At 39.3% G+C, this 17,583-nt stretch overlaps 4 protein-coding genes across 5 annotated transcripts; 2 read left to right on the top strand and 2 right to left on the bottom strand.

The window, feature by feature from the left end:
- Nucleotides 1-268: 268 nt before the first annotated feature.
- Nucleotides 269-5,557, bottom strand: LOC105686412 (exportin-6). The gene is made up of 16 exons (XM_012401215.3): nt 5,372-5,557; nt 4,855-5,058; nt 4,589-4,780; nt 4,336-4,495; nt 3,991-4,250; nt 3,731-3,894; nt 3,192-3,498; nt 3,024-3,116; nt 2,769-2,937; nt 2,567-2,705; nt 2,137-2,492; nt 1,697-2,024; nt 1,409-1,606; nt 1,061-1,339; nt 814-979; nt 269-731 (listed from the first exon to the last, which is right to left on the bottom strand). Exons 1-16 carry the CDS (start codon nt 5,372-5,374, stop codon nt 654-656), a joined length of 3,096 nt encoding a protein of 1,031 aa, XP_012256638.2. The 5' UTR covers nt 5,375-5,557; the 3' UTR covers nt 269-653.
- A 179-nt stretch (nt 5,558-5,736) lies between these two features.
- On the top strand, nt 5,737-10,762 carry LOC105686156 (SWI/SNF-related matrix-associated actin-dependent regulator of chromatin subfamily A containing DEAD/H box 1 homolog). Of its 2 annotated transcripts, none has more exons than XR_007277444.1 (12): nt 5,737-6,045; nt 6,257-6,459; nt 6,597-6,784; nt 6,860-7,422; nt 7,514-7,788; nt 7,860-7,997; nt 8,117-8,440; nt 8,527-8,828; nt 8,912-9,124; nt 9,219-9,325; nt 9,421-9,621; nt 10,380-10,762. XR_007277444.1 is itself a non-coding variant. In XM_048652052.1 (12 exons), exons 1-11 carry the CDS (start codon nt 5,946-5,948, stop codon nt 9,555-9,557), a joined length of 2,550 nt encoding a protein of 849 aa, XP_048508009.1. In that variant the 5' UTR covers nt 5,737-5,945; the 3' UTR covers nt 9,558-9,566; nt 10,380-10,762. The 2 variants fall into 2 exon arrangements, 1 of the variants encoding a protein (XP_048508009.1); XM_048652052.1 differs by having other exon boundaries at nt 9,421-9,566.
- LOC105686415 (sialin) lies at nt 10,500-14,161 on the top strand. The gene is made up of 8 exons (XM_012401222.3): nt 10,500-10,833; nt 11,465-11,697; nt 11,775-12,011; nt 12,110-12,197; nt 12,279-12,499; nt 12,572-12,727; nt 12,811-13,185; nt 13,247-14,161. Exons 1-8 carry the CDS (start codon nt 10,758-10,760, stop codon nt 13,367-13,369), a joined length of 1,509 nt encoding a protein of 502 aa, XP_012256645.2. The 5' UTR covers nt 10,500-10,757; the 3' UTR covers nt 13,370-14,161.
- On the bottom strand, nt 14,132-17,540 carry LOC105686413. Its single transcript, XM_012401219.3, has 10 exons — nt 17,297-17,540; nt 17,011-17,232; nt 16,450-16,946; nt 16,200-16,374; nt 15,780-16,118; nt 15,502-15,707; nt 15,165-15,420; nt 14,846-15,085; nt 14,498-14,749; nt 14,132-14,435 (listed from the first exon to the last, which is right to left on the bottom strand). The coding sequence occupies exons 1-10, from the start codon at nt 17,396-17,398 to the stop codon at nt 14,229-14,231; spliced, it is 2,496 nt and encodes an 831-aa protein (XP_012256642.1). The 5' UTR covers nt 17,399-17,540; the 3' UTR covers nt 14,132-14,228.
- Between the last annotated feature and the right edge of the window lie 43 nt (nt 17,541-17,583).

The following is a 17,583-nucleotide window of genomic DNA, read 5'->3' as shown; positions in this document are numbered from 1 at the left end:
ATCAGAGTTAGCTTTCTTATCTCCGTTTGCCAGTCGAATGAAGGCACGGAAAAGGCATGACTCGAAAGAGATGAAGTACTTATTTACTTCGTTGTGATTCCTACTACTTTGCGACGAATTTTTTTCTCTCTCACTTCGAAGGGCGGAGAAAATGAATTACTTATACTATCTGAAACTTACGGCCGATAGTAGATTACGCGCTAAGAATAATTATCAAGTTCTGTCGAACATTGAATTTAATTGAATGGGCGAAATTGAACAGATGAGATGATTTTTTAAAAATTTCGCAATATAATTTTATTCATAACAATGAAATCTCACTTAAATAATATTACATGATACAGTAATAAAATCTTCTCACGTTCTTAAGCTACATAGGAATATATTCATTCGTTTATGGCAGTATTCTGCGCACCGTTTGTGCGGCAATAACATTCTCTTTTTTTCTCTAAACTTTTATATACTAATTTTCAAGTCAAGATAAGTCAAATTTATGGATCGTTGCCCACAGCACAAACTTGTCCGAAATGAATTTGCAAGATCTGACTTTCACCCGTCGGAATAAATCAAATCGCACCGTCGTAGGATTGATATTCCTATACATGATATTTGCCACAGCAAGACTTCTTGAAGTTCCTTATTCCTCAACGATATCAAAGACTCTGACAAAATTGATAGCACCTAAGATCAGTCACCATACGAAGAACCGACCTGGTCAGGGTGGGCTGATCCTGAAACAAAAGTCCATTATTTTTATTCTCATATTATACAAATTTGAATCTCGTACAAATGGAGAGAAATGACAATACTAACCGTTGCTCTGTCAAAGTTATCCAGTAGCATACATCTCTGTTCGTCATCCAGCCCCTCGCAGCCAGTCAAGAATTTCGGTAAAAATTCACTAAAAAACCAGTTGGTGTCAACCAGCGCCAAACTGTAGACTGCGGAGGCAATCTCATCTGCCAATAAGTCATGAGACCTAAAACCCATAAAAAAATCGTTATTCCCTTCTCCGTCAATCTCTTTCACTCTTCAGAGAATTCAAGAAGTCTTCGAACACCTTTGGAATAAAACTGTAAACAGGGCCGCCAGGAACCTCTCCAATAGATTACTTTTAAAAATAGAACGCTGGTAGAGACGACATCTAGAATTCAGTTGCTCAAGACTCTGAAGACTCTGACGGAAAATGTTAACGTCAGGCTGGAGAAGGGCCTGTCCAAATGCCTCAAGAATAGCGACCAGTTCTTCTCTGTGCTCAACTGGCTCTTCGCGTTCCGCAGTTCCGAACGTTTGGAGCACAGAGGAATTGTAAAAATACTGCCAATGATGCATCAAAATACTGAAAAAATATGGAAAAATGTTCAACCGGATGAAATGCAAGTATACAAGGCGAAATCTATAACTTTACCTGTGTAACAAGCGCAATAAAACTATAGTTGTGTCGGGATGGTCGCTCAAATCGTTCCCGACTGCAGGCCACACTTGACCAAGGCACAAATCGGTAATCGATGGGACAAAGGCCTTGGAAGCTCTACTGGGAGCTGTCACCACCAAAATTAGGATTTCTAATAACTGATCCAATGTAGGTCCAAACGATATATTTTCCCTGGAACAAAAAAAGTTGTTCGTTATTTGAAATGGGAGATGTCTTTTGCTCATCATAAGATTTGGTCACTAAATGTGGTTTGTCTTATACCTAGTAAAAATGTGGAGCATTGTTTGGGCAGCAGTCTGAGTATATTCCGGACCCAACTGTTGCTGAAGAACTTCAAAAGTGCTGTGAAGAAAGCTAAGTAGGGCTTCAAATGCTTTAGCAAACTTGACAAGGTGTGGCAGTAGTTCCAACACTCGATTAACTACAGATTCCAGATTAGCGTGCAACAATTTTTTTATTGCTGTGGAAGATGAACGACAATCTTCCAACAACTCTTTGAGAGATAGCACCGATGACGATACTATCATTTCGGGTGGTACAGGGTGCCCTTGATCACCGAGTGGCTGAGCCAGGGCGGTAATCATTGTTCCTACGGAATAAGTGCGAATTAGATAAGTGTCTATTTATCCGTATTATGACTAGCTGATGAGGTAAAACATAGTTGGAATTATAAAAGTAGTAATAAAAAATTATGAAGCTACCCATGAGCCGTTGCCTTGCAACGTTATCTCCAGGTGGAAGAATAATGCCATTGATGAGAGCCCTCCTGAGAACCTTTGCTGTATCGAGATTCAAATGTGGATGGGATCCGGCTATGACTAAATCTCTGAATGCAGACTGGTCCCAGAGATTTGGCTTTAGAATGGCAATAGCACTCTGCATTAAATGCGCAGCTGAGTGAACGAATTTCGGTGGTATACTGTGAGTGAAAACATTTGGCATTAAAGCCCATATACACGACTGTACGCATCGGTGGCTCAAAGACTCTTTCAATTTTTCTGGTCTTTCTGAGATCCACTGACACCAAGCCTGCAGCGATGCTAGCATTTGGGAATTCCTAAAAATTACAAAAACAAGTTTCTATTATAGCGGAAAGATTTAAGACAGCGAAAAAAATCGGAATCCACTTACACTTCTACAAGATCCTGCAATATTTCAGCTGGCTGAAGATTGGCTCTATGAATTTGGTTATCCTTGGCAAATGCGCAGACTTCCAGTGTTTGGGCCACAAGTTCTTCTGCTAAAGAGCAGTTGATACCAGGCTGATCACCTGTTTTTACAAGAAGACTGTGTTGAAAACTTCCCATTCTTTTTTCAGTCGTGTTTTACTTACCAACAAAATGAACATAGAGTCGAGCAAGAGCCTGAGTACTTGAAGCCAAGTCTCGTAAGTGAATACGGACATTGGAAGCTTCTGAATCATTCAAGACTACCAGCTGACCATTGGTGATTGCAGATCCCAGTTCAGCATAAATAGAAAGACCTTCTCGCCAGGATCGATACTGAAAAAGAAAGTACCATATACCTGTAGAATAAGATATACCATAATTTTCAGACCCTCGTTCTATTAAAGGCCATAAGATCTCACCAATAATGTAAATACTGGTATAGGAGAAATGTCAGCAACTTTAGCCAAGCACTCGATGTTGCAGCGCAAATAATGCTGCCATTCTGTCTCATTCTGAAAGGATCAAGCTCAATATGATACACGAAATAATATATGAATGAATGAATCTATCAGATAAATAAGACTTACATTTTCATCGAGTGTTTCAGTGTCGAGGTCCTTTAGTGCTTGGGCATTAAATTTGAAGCTAATTTTTTGTAGTACCCGTTCCGCAAGAGCCAAAGCAACAGTGGCATAGCGAGTCTGAGTACTCTCAAGTAATATAGACCATACTTCTAGACACCTTACGTATGCATTGGGTGTTGTACAGCGTTGAAATGTGTGGTGGTACAGAACTTCGAGCAGTGCGTTAACAGGAAATTTTGGACATGATTCAACTTTCTTCAGATGATTTGTTATGAACAACTGCAGATATTCGGTGATTTTTTCCAAATAACTAGAAAAAAAAATCTCATAATTTGGACAAAGATTTTCGAAGATTATTGTTTGCCAAAATAACTACTTGAAAAAATAATATACATGTAGATATAATTACCGACGGCGGTAAAACCGTCGTTATGAGCATTCCAGAATTTCCGTTACAATTGGCCTTACGTGGGGATTCATGGACGGACGGAGAGGCGGGAACGAATGGACAGGAGCAATCATTACTCGGAAATCGTAATCACCTTTCATCCACGGATTCGAGATGTTCCATGGATTGAAAAAGCTCTATCCCTCGCTGAAATATTTGTAGCAATAGGCTCTCCGTTGCACTTGGTGAACACGGACGATAGAGCAATTCGTTTATTGTAGTCAATGCTTGCACAGCTATTTCGATCTGCCTTCCGTTCTATGATTTTTTTTCCATAACCAGAGAGTAAGTAGATAACAATCAGTCGCAATATTTTGTTGGGCATAGGTTGAAGATAATTATTATAATCATTACCATTGAGTCGTGATATTTCGCGCATGTGAAAATAGCGCTCAACAGATTACTGGGAAAGTGGTCTGTAAGAGTAATCCAGGTAAACAAATGTGCGAGAACCTCCAGAGTAAGGGTACAGATCTCGCCATTTCCAGCAGCAAGACCTTCTACATCTAAAACTGTCCGCCCCTGTAGCGGAGCACTCTGACTACTAGTTGGTGATGGTGGGGGAGTTATTGTGCCTGAACGATTTTGTTGTTTTGTTGTTTCAACAAGGAGGTCTGAATGGAAATTTGAAATATTAAATAAGATCTACTTAAAATATGACAGCAGCATATTTTTGTTGTTTATAAATTAACTTTATACCTGTAAGAACCTCTAAAGCAGTTGGTACTAGGCTATTAAACAACCTGAGTAACTCTGTCTTTCGGTGTAGTGGTAAATCCTCTCTGGGTGTGGCTAATTCCTCAGAAGCTGTTTTTAAATAAACTAAACCCAATAATCTTGTGTGCTTGTGGCCTAATAACTGCAAGTAAATAAGATGTAATGGATAGAAGCCACAAGTTGAATTAATATTTCAAAACTATTGATTTGTAGATGAAGATGAAATCATTCGCACCTGTAAAATATTAGAGAAGAAGTCTGGATAAAAATGAGGCCAGTCATGCCGGGCAATATCGACAACCAACTTGACCACTTTGTTGCGAACAAATGGAGTGACACCACGTTCTAAGGAGAGTGTATAAAGTGTTGACCTAACAAGGGCTCTATCCTCCCAACTTAGAATCAGCCAGCGACGCGCAATAGCTGTCTATTGAGTGGAGAACAAAATGCAGAATGTAAGAAAAGTAAGCAAATGAGAAATTATGATTATATGCAACTTACTTCAAGGGTTGTTAAAGCAAACATGCTGACATAGCGATTATTGGTTGATGATAAAAAATGTAAACAGGGCCGCCAGGAATTAATCTGGGAGGCAAACTCATGGAGACTGTGTTCAATTGTGCGTTTTTGCTCATTGGTAGTTTGCGGCGAGAAAAATTCCGTCATCAACTGCTCCAGTCTGCGAAGCACAGCCACATCTTCGTCCTGGCATACAATCAGAACAAATTAAAAAGCGCAGATGTGCAAGAGGCGCGGCTGAACGAGCCCACCTCAGAGGAGTCTGCCCAAATCTAGAGCACAGATATTTCGTAGCGTATTTATTTGGAAATATTGTTCATAGACGAATCGAACGCTAGCTCGTGATCGAAAAAAAGCGGATAATTTGTGAAATCGAAAAACTCGTAGTATTAGCAGCTTTCGCGTTTTATAGAAACGTCGCTCTGTTCTGTGCCCTATGTTTTACTACTGTCAAGCGTCAATCTCTGATTTTCACTTTATTCTTTTGAATAAACCTCACCATCTTCGCCGGTTACTGACTGACAGCCCTGATGACAATTGGCCGTGTAAACAAACCACTTTGGCATGTAAATCGCACCAATGCCGAATCACCTCCGACCCCACAAACCATCAATTACCCCAGTCGAGAGTTCATTTACAGAATAATATTTGCAGAGTGAAGTTTCACCCTGGTTTCACCGAAGCAACGGTGGACCAACGATCACAGATTATTTCACGTAGTGCTTGAGGGTAACTCACAACCGTAGAATTGGATGGTGAGGGAGATTTTGAAGGTCGCGAATCTAGCGCTGACTTGGACAAATGTGAAACCGCCCAATCGTTCCCGACGTCGAGTACCGACATGGGAAATTAGTTGCGGCAGATTGGTCGTTTTCTCCCCGATAAAGCTGGTTCTGAGTGCAATCATTGTAGATTCGGCATCACGATAATATCCGAGCGAGAGTTGATGTTGAGAATTCAGAACAAGTGGAGATTGAGATATTCTTCCTCAATGCACCTGTCATAGTAATTGTACAAGGGTTACGTTGCCAGCGAAATGTGTAATCACGCGGGTTCTCCATGATTTCTACGCTATGTCAAATTCAAATTCGCCTAAAACAAAGACAAACAGCCTATTGGATAATTTACGAAAATTTCGATTTCAGAAAAAACCAGTGATAAAAATGAATACGTGTAAGAAGTTTGGATTGCATTTGATAATTCACCACCTAATTTACCCTCTTTTCATTCAGCTCTCCCCCAAAATTTCCAAGTTGCCATTGTGTTACCTTTCCTCTGCTTTATTTCTCCCTCTGTCATCAACCACTCTCCTCCCTTCATCTGCTCACTTCTCGTCTTCCTTTACTTTGAGCCCCAAATTTATTTTTCTTTCATTCTACTACAGCAGATGAAGACAGCAACCTTATGGGTCCGGAGAACCAAATGCGTCGAAAATCAGTAAATAGGATCGAAGATAGTGACAGCGATGTCGGCAGTCCTACCAAGTTACAAAATCCACTGTCACATGATGACAATGGATCAGAAACCAAAGAGAGAGAGGACAAATTAAAATACCTGACAACGTTATATCCTCGCTTTGATGCTGCAGTTTGTACCACTTGATCTTTTATAATGGCATCAAGAAAATGGACATTTCACAACCGACCATTTCTTGAAATAAATCCTTTTATAAATCAGAACATATGTTGTTTTCAAAAGAGTAATTCAGTGCACGATTTACACAGCACATTCGTGAGGCGCTGAGCAACTCAAACTGGCAGACAGATGAAGCAGAGAACCAGCTTAGAAATAATAAAAAACGTGTAAACAGCAAATCACTGTCCAATAGAGTAAAGCGTCGCAGAGTTGATCATGACGAGGAAGGTGACGTTGATTCGGATGAAGCAAATTACAACAATAAAGTTTTTGATAGGTGTGATTGCGCAAACCAAGTCTAGCACTAAATTTTGACCAAGAGAGATAATATGCTCATTTTTGCCAATTGCAGTGATGAAGACTCAGACTTGGAGCTTTCCAACGAGTTAACTGGAGACAAAAAAAGGGTACTGGAGTTCATGCAAACTGCAACTTTGCAAGAATTGCTAATGATGTCCAAGTGTTCCCAAAAAAAAGCTAATGCCATTCTGCAGGCTAGACCATTTGAAGACTGGAGAGACTTGGTGCAGAAGTTCCAAAGTTATAAGCATCTAGATACAGACCTTTTGAATTCAGCTCAGTCACTCCTAGCAGCACGCAATGTGATAGAGAACCTGATGAAAAAGTGCCTTCGACTTTCATCTAACATGGAGAGGGCTGTAGCAGCTGGGGCTACAAACATTACACAGCAACCCAAGACACTGTCGGCTGACCTGACTCTAGCTCCCTATCAAATGATTGGATTGAATTGGCTGGCTGTGTTACATGTACAAAAGCTTAATGGAATTCTGGCCGACGAAATGGGACTGGGAAAAACTGTTCAAGTTATAGCATTTCTCACTTACCTCAAGGAGACTGGATTAGCGATGGAAGGGGCTGGGCCTCATTTAATCGTTGTGCCTAGTTCAACCATAGGTAAAACTTATAGAGGAATATTGTGAGTTCTTAGGCACTAGAAACTTGGATTGACTGTGAAGTATATTTTACGTTTCATTGCCCTGAACAGAAAACTGGATGAACGAATTAGAGCGATGGTCTCCAGGTTTAAATGTAGTTGGATACTATGGGTCACAAGATGAGCGAAAGGATATGCGAATGGGCTGGCGTAGTGGTGAGTTGGAAGATGTTGACATCATTTTAACAACATATGCCCTAGTAAGTAGCACGAGTGAGGACCGGCGGCTCTTCAGAGTGATGCCATTACATTATGTGGTCTTTGATGAAGCACATATGCTCAAAAATATGGGAACTATTAGATACGAGAATCTCATTCGAATCAATGTGAGTATATCTTCCTCCGGAAGCACTGTATAAGTCGTAATTTATTGTTTTCATTGTCAATTTTGTTTCAGGCAAAAAATAGAATTTTGATAACTGGTACCCCTATGCAGAACAATTTACTTGAACTGGTGTCGTTGTTAGTATTTGTAATGCCGTCGATGTTTGCGGGCAAACTAGAAGATCTGAAGAGCCTTTTTCCCAAAAATGCTGTAAGCTTATTGAAACCCTTGACCAAATGGTTTTCTTTTTATTTTATTTTATTTCCGGGAGGTATGATCCCGATAGGTCATGTCCTGAGATGGTTAAAATTGAACTAATAATATTCCAGAAGCCAGTGTCCGGCAAAGATAGCATTAATCAGTCAACATTTGAGCGCGATCAAGTATCCACCACTAAACAGATCATTAAACCGTTTATCCTGCGCCGACTAAAGTCTGAAGTGCTGCGAGATTTACCACTAAAAACGGAGAAGCTGATTAAGTGTACCTTAGAAAAATCACAGCACGAGTTGTACCAAAATTTGATCGCAGAATTTAGCGCTGAAGCTGATGAAAATAATGAAGTTAATGGTACTGGTATGATGATGCAGCTCAGAAAGCTGGCCAATCATCCCTTACTCATTAGAAACTATTATGATGAAGAGAAGTTGAAGGTATATTATACAGTGATGTTTTTACTATATTTCTCTAGTTCAGCACGTGCAAACTATGAAATGATATTTGCGATGAATTTTCAAAGGGCATATCAACAAAACTGGCCAAAGATACAACGTACAAACAAAAAAATCCAGACTATGTATTTGAGGAGTTATTATGGATGTCTGACTTCCAAATAAACCAACTAACAAGACTACACAAATGTTTGGATGGAAAAAGTTTACCTAAGGAATTGATACCAAAGTCTGGGAAATTAGAGAAATTTGATGAAATTTTACCACAACTAAAAGCGGAAGGACACAGAGTTTTAATATTTAGTCAATTCACAATGGTCCTGGATATCCTTGAAGAGTACATGATGATGCGGAAACATAAATATTCAAGGTGAATATGACTGCAGGTTGTAATATTGCATACGTACATATTATCTGGAAAAAGTTTCTCTATCTTCGTATTTTTTTTAACAGACTAGATGGACAGACACCGGTCACAGAAAGACAAATTTTGATTGACAAGTTTACTCGGGATCCAGATATATTTATATTTTTACTATCAACAAGAGCTGGTGGATTGGGAATAAACCTGACTGCAGCAGATACAGTTATTATCCATGATCTGGACTTCAACCCGTACAATGACAAGCAAGCGGAAGATCGATGTCACAGAGTCGGGCAAACTAGGTAAACTTAGAACCCTAATTATGATGATCTACAAGTTCAATCACTAGTCCTAGACATTGTAATAGTGAACATTTGCCACGATTTCAATTCGCAGGCCAGTCACTATAATAAGATTACTTAGTGAAGATACAATAGAAGAGGGTATGTGGGAGATGGCACAGGGAAAACTTAAGTTGGAAAAACAAATTACTAATAACGAAGGTACGTGTGTAATGCGCTACGCTTAACAGGCCAAATATAAATCTGCACTTCAATAGACATCGGAACCAATAAGTTAATTTTCTGTATGTTTCTAGAGGGAGAAAATACCGACAAGAAGGGTCTTGTCAAGTTACTTAAAATGGCGTTGGGATTGGACCCAAACCATAAATCCACGCTTTCGCCTACGAAGTCGCCACATGGTGCTGCGCAACGAGCGAGTACGGGCGAATAACGAATAACTGTAATATTTATTTTCTATGTAATTATTTTATGAAAAGGCAACTCCGTCACGCTGGGTATGTTAATGGATTGTGCTTTTTTCTTGAAAGATATTAATTTAAAATAATACCGCGCAATACGTCTAAACTTTTTTACACTAACTTCACATGCACATAGTCCAAAGCTTTTTTCAAGGAAATTTATTAACTTTTATTCTTTTACAAATATCGCCATTTACATGACACACGTTTTACTGTGTAAGGATTGAAATTTGAATCTTTTCTCATGATGAGCTGTGATAAGTGCATCAACTGCATAACATTATTTGATAAATTGATCAACCTTGACTATAAGTGGACAATACATACCCAGAGATATAAACTCAATGTGTAACCATAATTTATTGCATCAGTCGTGTTTAGTATTCCATGTCACTGCCTTCTTGCCATAACGTAAGATTGTATGATGCGTAGTTGGCTGGTGAACTATGCAAAAACATACCTAGCGTAATGATCATACGATCCACGTATTTTACTCAATTATCAAGAATTCCATGAACCTGTGTTATCTAGTTTGAATGTGAAATTCCGGTGAATGTTTTTAACTTTTTTAAGATGATTCCAAACATGAACAATTGTGCAGATTAATGATAATCGAACAATAAAGTCCACAGTTCTGCATGGCACAGCTATCATGGTTCGCATTATAGCATTTCTCTGTGTATCTAAAGCTCATAAACCATCTGAGATTCAACGTTAGACTTTCTCAATAATTTGATCTGCGTCAACGAGAGTAGTTGATCGATTATTAAATAATCTGTGTGGTGTTCTTACAGTTTTTTACTACAAGAGCACTATGAGTAGTGCTAGGAAGGAAGTAGTCGATAAAACAGACTCCAACCTCGTTGGCAGACCCCACTTTTCCCAACCATGTACTTGTGTGTAAGGTGTCAGTGCTATTCACGAATCCGCGAATCCTATGGAGTCGAATGTGCAGCTGCGAGCTTGAGTTACAAGTGGACCTAACTGATGTAATGATCGTTACCATAATCCGTTGTCACTAATTAGTTTATTAACGGTGCATCGAACGATCAACAGTTACATCGTAGAGATTAATGTCAACCAGTGTCAACAGCCGGTCAGTGTCATTGATCGTGGATAATTTATACATATGTATACATTCACATGTAATTGTGCGGATAAAATAATATAATATGGAGGTTTTGGATCCGACTTTATCCAGGGATGACCAACCGTTGTTTATAAACGACATACGAGTAAATGGCAAAGGTGATTCAATATTTTAATATCATATTCTATCATAAACTATCTAATAGTCTTAAAAAGTCTCGCAATTGTAGATTCATTATGCGTGCAGAAGTTTTGGTCGTTTATAGGTCACTTTTACCATTGTCAACGCTTTCACACCAAATCAAATCGAATGACATCATAGAGGGGGCGTGTGACTTCGAATCACTTTGTTCGCGGCGTGCATCGCGGGATGCATTATTATTTTTCTTTGTCTCAGCAATGCTTCCGGAAACTATTCGTCACGATTTGAGGTCACGATCACAGCTGGTGCCTTTATCAGTAGCTGGTGCTCATGATCACTTCAACGACCTTCGATCACTTATCCGAAGTCGAGGACATAGAATAATAATAACATATCAATAAAATATTAACAACACTGATAATAACAGCAGAATTATGCAAGCACAATAGTAGGCGTTATTAATTATTAGATAAGGCTGTTTACCAATTGTCCGGGTAGATTGATGAGGAACTGGTAATCATCGTAAGTGAGAAATATACACAAGACTCTATTGCTAGAAACGTTGAATGAAGTTTAGCAAACGTCATTCCATCAAAAAGTAGACGGAATTTTCTAGTTCTGTTAACAATATCTAATTATCTTATTTAGTTAATAACACACCCAGCCATGGTGTCGAGGATACAAAATCATGTATCAAGGCAAGATATACCTTTGGTTTCATGGGATTTCTGGGATTTACTCTTGTTTATGCCATGCGGGTGAATCTGTCAATTGCCATTGTCTCGATGGTTAATCATACTGAAACAGCCAATGATAGTGATGCAGATAATAATACAGACTTTTGTCCCAGACTACCACCTACCAACGGCACTTTCATACCGGTGAGAATTTTCTCTATAGACCATTATCCAGTATTTTCTATTCCATGAATGTAGTCAAGGTCACGTCATGTTTCCAGAGTGCAGGAGAATTCGACTGGGATGAAAAGACCCAAGGTATTATATTGGGTGCCTTTTTCTTTGGCTATGTATTGACCAATGTGCCTGGTGGTCGATTAGCTGAAATATATGGAGGAAAGCTTATTTATGGTTTAGGAATTTTCTTTACCGCATTGCTAACTATTATCAGTCCTTTTGCTGCTTATTGGGGGGTTGTACCTTTCGTTATAGTGCGCGTGGCGGAAGGATTTACAGAGGTTTGTAGATAGACTACATTTCATGTTATATCTATAACACTTGATTACACGTTTATGGGGTATACCAAATTCTACTGATGTATATCGTATTATTATAGGGTGTTACTTTTCCTGCAATGCACAGTATGCTGGCACGTTGGGTTCCCCCATTGGAAAGGAGTAAATTTGCTGCCTACGTGTACGCAGGTGAGACTGTTGTAACGCTAATTAGTGCAGTAAGAGAGCAATCAGCAATCTGAATCATGAATTTTATCAAATAATTCACAGGATCAAACTTTGGGACAGTCATATCATTACCTGTGAGTGGGTGGCTGTGTTCGCTTGAACTTTGGGATGGTTGGCCTCTCGCCTTCTATTTTTTTGGGGGCTTGGGCATCGTGTGGTACGTTTTCTGGTTATTGTTTGTATATGACACACCTGCACAGCACACTCGAATCGATCCCCAAGAAAGAGCATTTATCGAAGCATCCATAGAGCCAGCATATGAGGTAGATTTTCCTTTTTACATCATATCTCAACACATTTTACTCAATGACTTTGAATGATTTTTTATTTGTCAGGGTGAAGATTTAGGTGTCCCCTGGCTGGCCATCTTTGGCTCACTGCCAATGTGGGCCATCGCTGTTACACAATGTGGCCAATCCTGGGCATTCTACACTCTGCTCACAGAACTTCCAACATACATGGATCGAATTTTACATTTTGACATGCAACAGGTAATCAAAATTTTATCATAGATCACATCAGATACATTTCTTTGAAGGTACCAAAATACCTATATACTCTTTGTGTGCTACAGGACTCTTACTTGTCGCCACTCCCGTACCTCAGTGCATGGATAGTTGGCTTAGGAGTATCGTTTTTGGCTGACGCACTATTAGCTCGAGGTTTCCTAACACCTCTTAACTCGTTCAAATTTTGGAATACAATTGCTTCCTTGGGTCCCAGCTTGAGTTTCCTTGGAGCAATCTGGGCAGGCTGCGATCGTATGACTGTCCTGATGATGTTAGCTGGATTTGGGTCATTGCAGGGAGCCGTGTATGCCGGAAATCAGATGAACCACATCGCTCTTGCTCCTCGATATGCAGGGACTTTGTACGGCATAACAAATGCAGCTGCGAATACCTGTGGATTTTTGGCACCCTATGTTGTTGGAATTATTGTGGAGGGACATGTGAGTATAATGTTCCAAAGGTATCTATGAGAATATGAGTATATTTAAATATATGTTTCAGGAAACTTTGGCACGTTGGCACCTGGTATTCTGGCTAGCAGCTGGAATAAATATGGCAGCTAATGCCTTTTACTTGATTTTTGCATCTGCCAATGAGCAGCCATGGAGTAAAGGGCGCAGTTAACGATGTACTCAGCTAAAACCAATAATCATCTGAAACCTGGTGCACAAATAGCAGTTTCAGGTTGATATTTACTCATTTTTATAATGTGATAGAACCCGTATATATTTATATATACATTCATTCACATATGCATGTATATATAGGCATACATGGTTAGTTAGAAAATTTATCAGATGCTGTGAATCGTGGATCCCGAAATATGTAGTATGCCTAATCCGTACTACTAGAATAATTGATCGATTGTGCCGACACTATATTAGGTTCAATAATCGACGCTAATACTTTGAGCTGAATTTATTGTCGGACTGTCGATGAGTGATTCAAAAACTGCAGTCATACTGTCGGTTTTGAATTTGTGCTTTTTGGAACTAGAATTGTTGCGATTATCGTAGATCATCTTTCACACAACTATTCCTGGACGCATGTCACACACTTCTTAGAAACTCGAATCTTCAACAAACTATTTTAATCTTTAGGTCTCTGTTAATCTCATGCATTGTCACTGTTATTTTCGACCATGACTTCACAGGGTATAGATTGTACATCCCAGAAATATATGCAGTAGTCCTTTGACTTAAAATATTCATCAGTGTAGGTAAGTCTGAGAAAATTAATGATATAATCGAAAGTCACTACATGACAAAGTAACATTCCAGTCGCCATGAATTTTCCTGCTTATTTTTCCAAAGATCTTCAGTCGTTATTTTTAACTGATGGGGTACTAAATTTGGCAAAGGAAAGTACAAGATGAAAAATTTGTAGTAAAATAAAAAATATTTTTATTGCGCATAATGAGTGAATACAAATTATATATGAAGTCATTTTATAATTCAAATCATGGCAAATGCGAATTCGTCCACTAACTGGTATTTAGATCTTCTTTTTTTTTTGCTGTGAGCTCAAATATCATATCTCGCATTCGGCTTAAGTCAGAAAGTTCATCTCTCATTTTTTGGATGACCTCATCCCTTTGGAAAAGAGCGATTTCTTGATTGCGGCACTGTTCAGTTTGCTTCTGAATTTCCTGTTTCAGCGCCGATATTTCTTTATTTTTCTCCTCGAGTAGCTAGAATATCGTTGTAAGTCATTACTCATCTGACTAACATCGCGTTGCCATGCGTAACATACCTGATCCTTTTTAGTGGTGGCATCTTCCATTTTACGTACAACTCGGCACAACTCGTTATGCTTAGCTGTGATTTCCTTGGCCTTAGTCTCGTTGATTTGACTCTCATTCAGTAATACGGCAACTTTCTTTGCCAAAGTTTCTGTCTTTGCATTGCTCGCTTCCAGTTGTGCTGCATACTGTAGTACTGTGCAATTCAGTTGTTCAACCGTAGCTGATTTTTCAGTAACTATTTTTCTCAGTCCTTTAATCTCCTGCGAATGGACGGAATGGATGCATACAAAGAACATAAATTCAGCGACATTGTATTAATAATAAGTTTTCAAGAAAGTTGAACGTGAATTATTTACCTGAACTTGTGTAGCATGTACCCTGCCAGTTTGTGTCTCAGCATCTTTAATTTTTGCAATTAAAGCAAGTTTCTCAGCTTGACTTCCCTCCAGGCACTGTTGCGTGTAAAACAGTAGCTGATGAAGCCGACTAGATTCAGCCACTACTTGTGCCAATCTATGCTGTAGGCTAGTTCCATGACGGTTCGCAGCCTCAAGACTGGCCTGCATCGCCCTTTCCGCATGGCGCATTGCTGCTAGCTGTTTTTGGGTTAGTTGAAATTAGACACAGTGGAGAAAAAATTTCTTATTAATTTGTGAACTAAGTAATCTCATGTACTTTGTATTCATATAGCTCCATAACAGCAGATGTTGTGATATCTTGTATTTGATTGGAGTCGAATGCCTCTTGAAGTTTTGCAATGAAAATATCTAAGCGCCCTTCTTGGGCTAAAGAGAAAAGTGGAGCCTGCATTTCGCCAGAATGATTATTAGTCATCACTGAACGGTCTCTTGCCACTGGTCCATGTACCGTTGTACCCTGAACCAATACCAGTGGTTCCAATTCACTCATACACCGTGCTACCGCAGCCACGCTAATAAAAAGAGTTTGAAAAAAAAGATAGAGTAACAAAACTCCGTAATGCGTTGATAAGGTCATGCAGAAAATTTTTCACCATTCTTGGGGAAATCCAACTGACGAGGTCAATTGCAATACCCTTTGCTTCGCCTCTCCATCCCCGGTGAACAGTGCGAGTGCCATCACCATCTGAATTTGCTTCTTTCTCAGTAGTTCTGAGTACAGAGTCAGCCAATTCGAGTCCTGAACCGCCAAATCCGCGGTCAACGATAGTGCTTGTATGTATAATGTCACCATTGGATCCTAGCAATTGAGTGTGATCATTGCAGTGCTCAAACACAATTAAAATTTTTTGATATAACGGTCAAGTTTTACCTGGAAAAGATTTCCAGGCCCTGCTTCATTCATAGAAGCATCATTTTGCTCGAGCATTGGGCTTATTAGTTGGCGCATCATTTGGTCAGTGAATATCTGCATGACTTTTGGTCTGAGTGTGGCAATTCGTACCATTTCAAGTAGCAATTGTAAGAATTCTGTTAATCTGGCTTGTGATTCGACACTCCATGCAGCATTGCTTTCCTCTGCTCCACATCCAGTGTCCAAGACAAGCATGAGGACGGATAAATCAAGTTCGTTCAAAATATCAAGGGAGCCCTTCAATCGACGGGCATCCATAACAACCATTCTTATAAGACTTAATGCCTTTGAGCATACCTGAAATCACATATTTTAAAATGCAGATTTTTCCTAGATTGTAATGTTAAGCTCAAGATGAAGCCCTGTTTGCTACCGTACTCGTTCAACAGGGACCCACATCATAGCTGCTTTCACACAATGTGAATACAATTCTACTAAGGCTGGTATCTGGAGTCTGACTAAACACGCTAAAAATTCCATCATCAAAGCTACGCATTCTGGGTCAGAGTTGGATCCCAACGCCTCCAGTATATTTTGAACACCGGCAATGTAACTGAAAAAAAATTTATGTTGAACCTGCCCAGGCATAAATATTTCTGAGATGGTACATGGTTTTAACATAACTCACTTGGGATAGGTGATAAGAACAGCTTTGGAATTATCATTCTGTCGAACATCATCAAAAAAGTCAACAGTGTGCCTGAGAAGTAGAACGTTTTTGTCCTTCAAGGCTGTAACTAAACTGGTGAAGGTAACCTCAGCAAAATCAAGAATATCTTTGTCAGGAATTTGTCTATTAATGTCTTCTAGTACGATGAGCAACTTGCAGCACTGAACCCTGGTATTGATGTTATAGCTTTGTACTTTGAGTAGCGTTCTGACAAAGACTTTCGTATCAACAGCTCGCATCAATGTGTAAATTGCAGGTAGATTCTTGTAGCATAGATTGACTAACACTCCAAGCGACAGCGCAACTACATCCTCTTCTGTGGAATTTGTCACCCATTGAGTCAAAGTAGATATGAGATATGGTAGATGTGCCTCCAGCCATGATATTTTCACACCGTAGGTTAATTCTTGTAGTAGTTGTAAAACACGTATCCTTTTCTCAGCGGTCAAATTTGCCTTTAATGTACAATTTATCAAAATTTTGTCTTCAGTTAAATCTATTGAAAAGGCGTTTACAAACCTCCAGCAGTCTTGTCAATATGGGTGTGAATTTATAGGTGTGAATTAGTGCTTGTCTTGCGGCGGAATTTTTGCAGGCATGTTGAAGAACAGCTACGGCACTCCATATCAGACTTGAACGTGAAACTAAAGAATTTGTCAACTCGTGTAAGCTCACATAGAATTCAGCTGCAACACTAGAGCCTGGATCAAAAATGCTCAAGTCCAGAGATGCCCCTATTGTCTGGGTGGTTATAAAATTATCAATCAATTATCAATCAATAGAGAAATACTAATATTGGACATACCCCAAGGTTTCTCTGGAGAACAGCAGCAGTAGTTTCACTGGGATGTTTTGAATATTCCAATGCAGCGGCGATAAACGCCTTCATACAGCGGTGCTTTTCCATTAGAATTTTTTTAAAAGAATTCGAATAACACCAGCTATGTGAGAAGATACTTTTAAATTATTCACACATTAATAAAAAATATTTTTAACGTACTGGATGACAAACTTCCATTTTTAAATCACCCAGGCCGTCAGCGTTCATTTCGGTTAAAAATTTTCAAACCGAAGCCACGGCGCTCCATACGT

This window comes from Athalia rosae, chromosome 3 (genome assembly GCF_917208135.1).
Source record: "Athalia rosae chromosome 3, iyAthRosa1.1, whole genome shotgun sequence".
Classification (NCBI taxonomy): Eukaryota; Metazoa; Arthropoda; class Insecta; order Hymenoptera; family Athaliidae; genus Athalia; species Athalia rosae.
This window is presented reverse-complemented; position numbering and strand designations above follow the sequence as displayed.

What these genes read in the sequence shown, in the direction of transcription:
- LOC105686156 (XM_048652052.1), top strand. Translation starts at nt 5,946, where the DNA reads ATGTCAAATTCAAATTCGCCTAAAACAAAGACAAACAGCCTATTGGAT. An exon ending in GCCTTTTTCCCAAAAATGCT is followed by an intron (nt 7,998 to 8,116) that starts GTAAGCTTATTG and finishes ATAATATTCCAG; the next exon opens with AAGCCAGTGTCCGGCAAAGA. An exon ending in ATGATGAAGAGAAGTTGAAG is followed by an intron (nt 8,441 to 8,526) that starts GTATATTATACA and finishes GAATTTTCAAAG; the next exon opens with GGCATATCAACAAAACTGGC.
- LOC105686415 (XM_012401222.3), top strand. Translation starts at nt 10,758, where the DNA reads ATGGAGGTTTTGGATCCGACTTTATCCAGGGATGACCAACCGTTGTTT. An exon ending in TGGCGGAAGGATTTACAGAG is followed by an intron (nt 12,012 to 12,109) that starts GTTTGTAGATAG and finishes GTATTATTATAG; the next exon opens with GGTGTTACTTTTCCTGCAAT. An exon ending in CCATAGAGCCAGCATATGAG is followed by an intron (nt 12,500 to 12,571) that starts GTAGATTTTCCT and finishes TTTATTTGTCAG; the next exon opens with GGTGAAGATTTAGGTGTCCC.
- LOC105686412 (XM_012401215.3), bottom strand. An exon ending in TCTTCTCTAATATTTTACAG is followed by an intron (nt 4,496 to 4,588) that starts GTGCGAATGATT and finishes ATTTACTTGCAG; the next exon opens with TTATTAGGCCACAAGCACAC. An exon ending in ATAACTTTGACAGAGCAACG is followed by an intron (nt 732 to 813) that starts GTTAGTATTGTC and finishes CTTTTGTTTCAG; the next exon opens with GATCAGCCCACCCTGACCAG.
- LOC105686413 (XM_012401219.3), bottom strand. Translation starts at nt 17,398, where the DNA reads ATGGAAAAGCACCGCTGTATGAAGGCGTTTATCGCCGCTGCATTGGAA. An exon ending in GTTCTTATCACCTATCCCAA is followed by an intron (nt 16,375 to 16,449) that starts GTGAGTTATGTT and finishes ATTTTTTTTCAG; the next exon opens with TTACATTGCCGGTGTTCAAA. An exon ending in GGCCTGGAAATCTTTTCCAG is followed by an intron (nt 15,708 to 15,779) that starts GTAAAACTTGAC and finishes CTCAATTGCTAG; the next exon opens with GATCCAATGGTGACATTATA.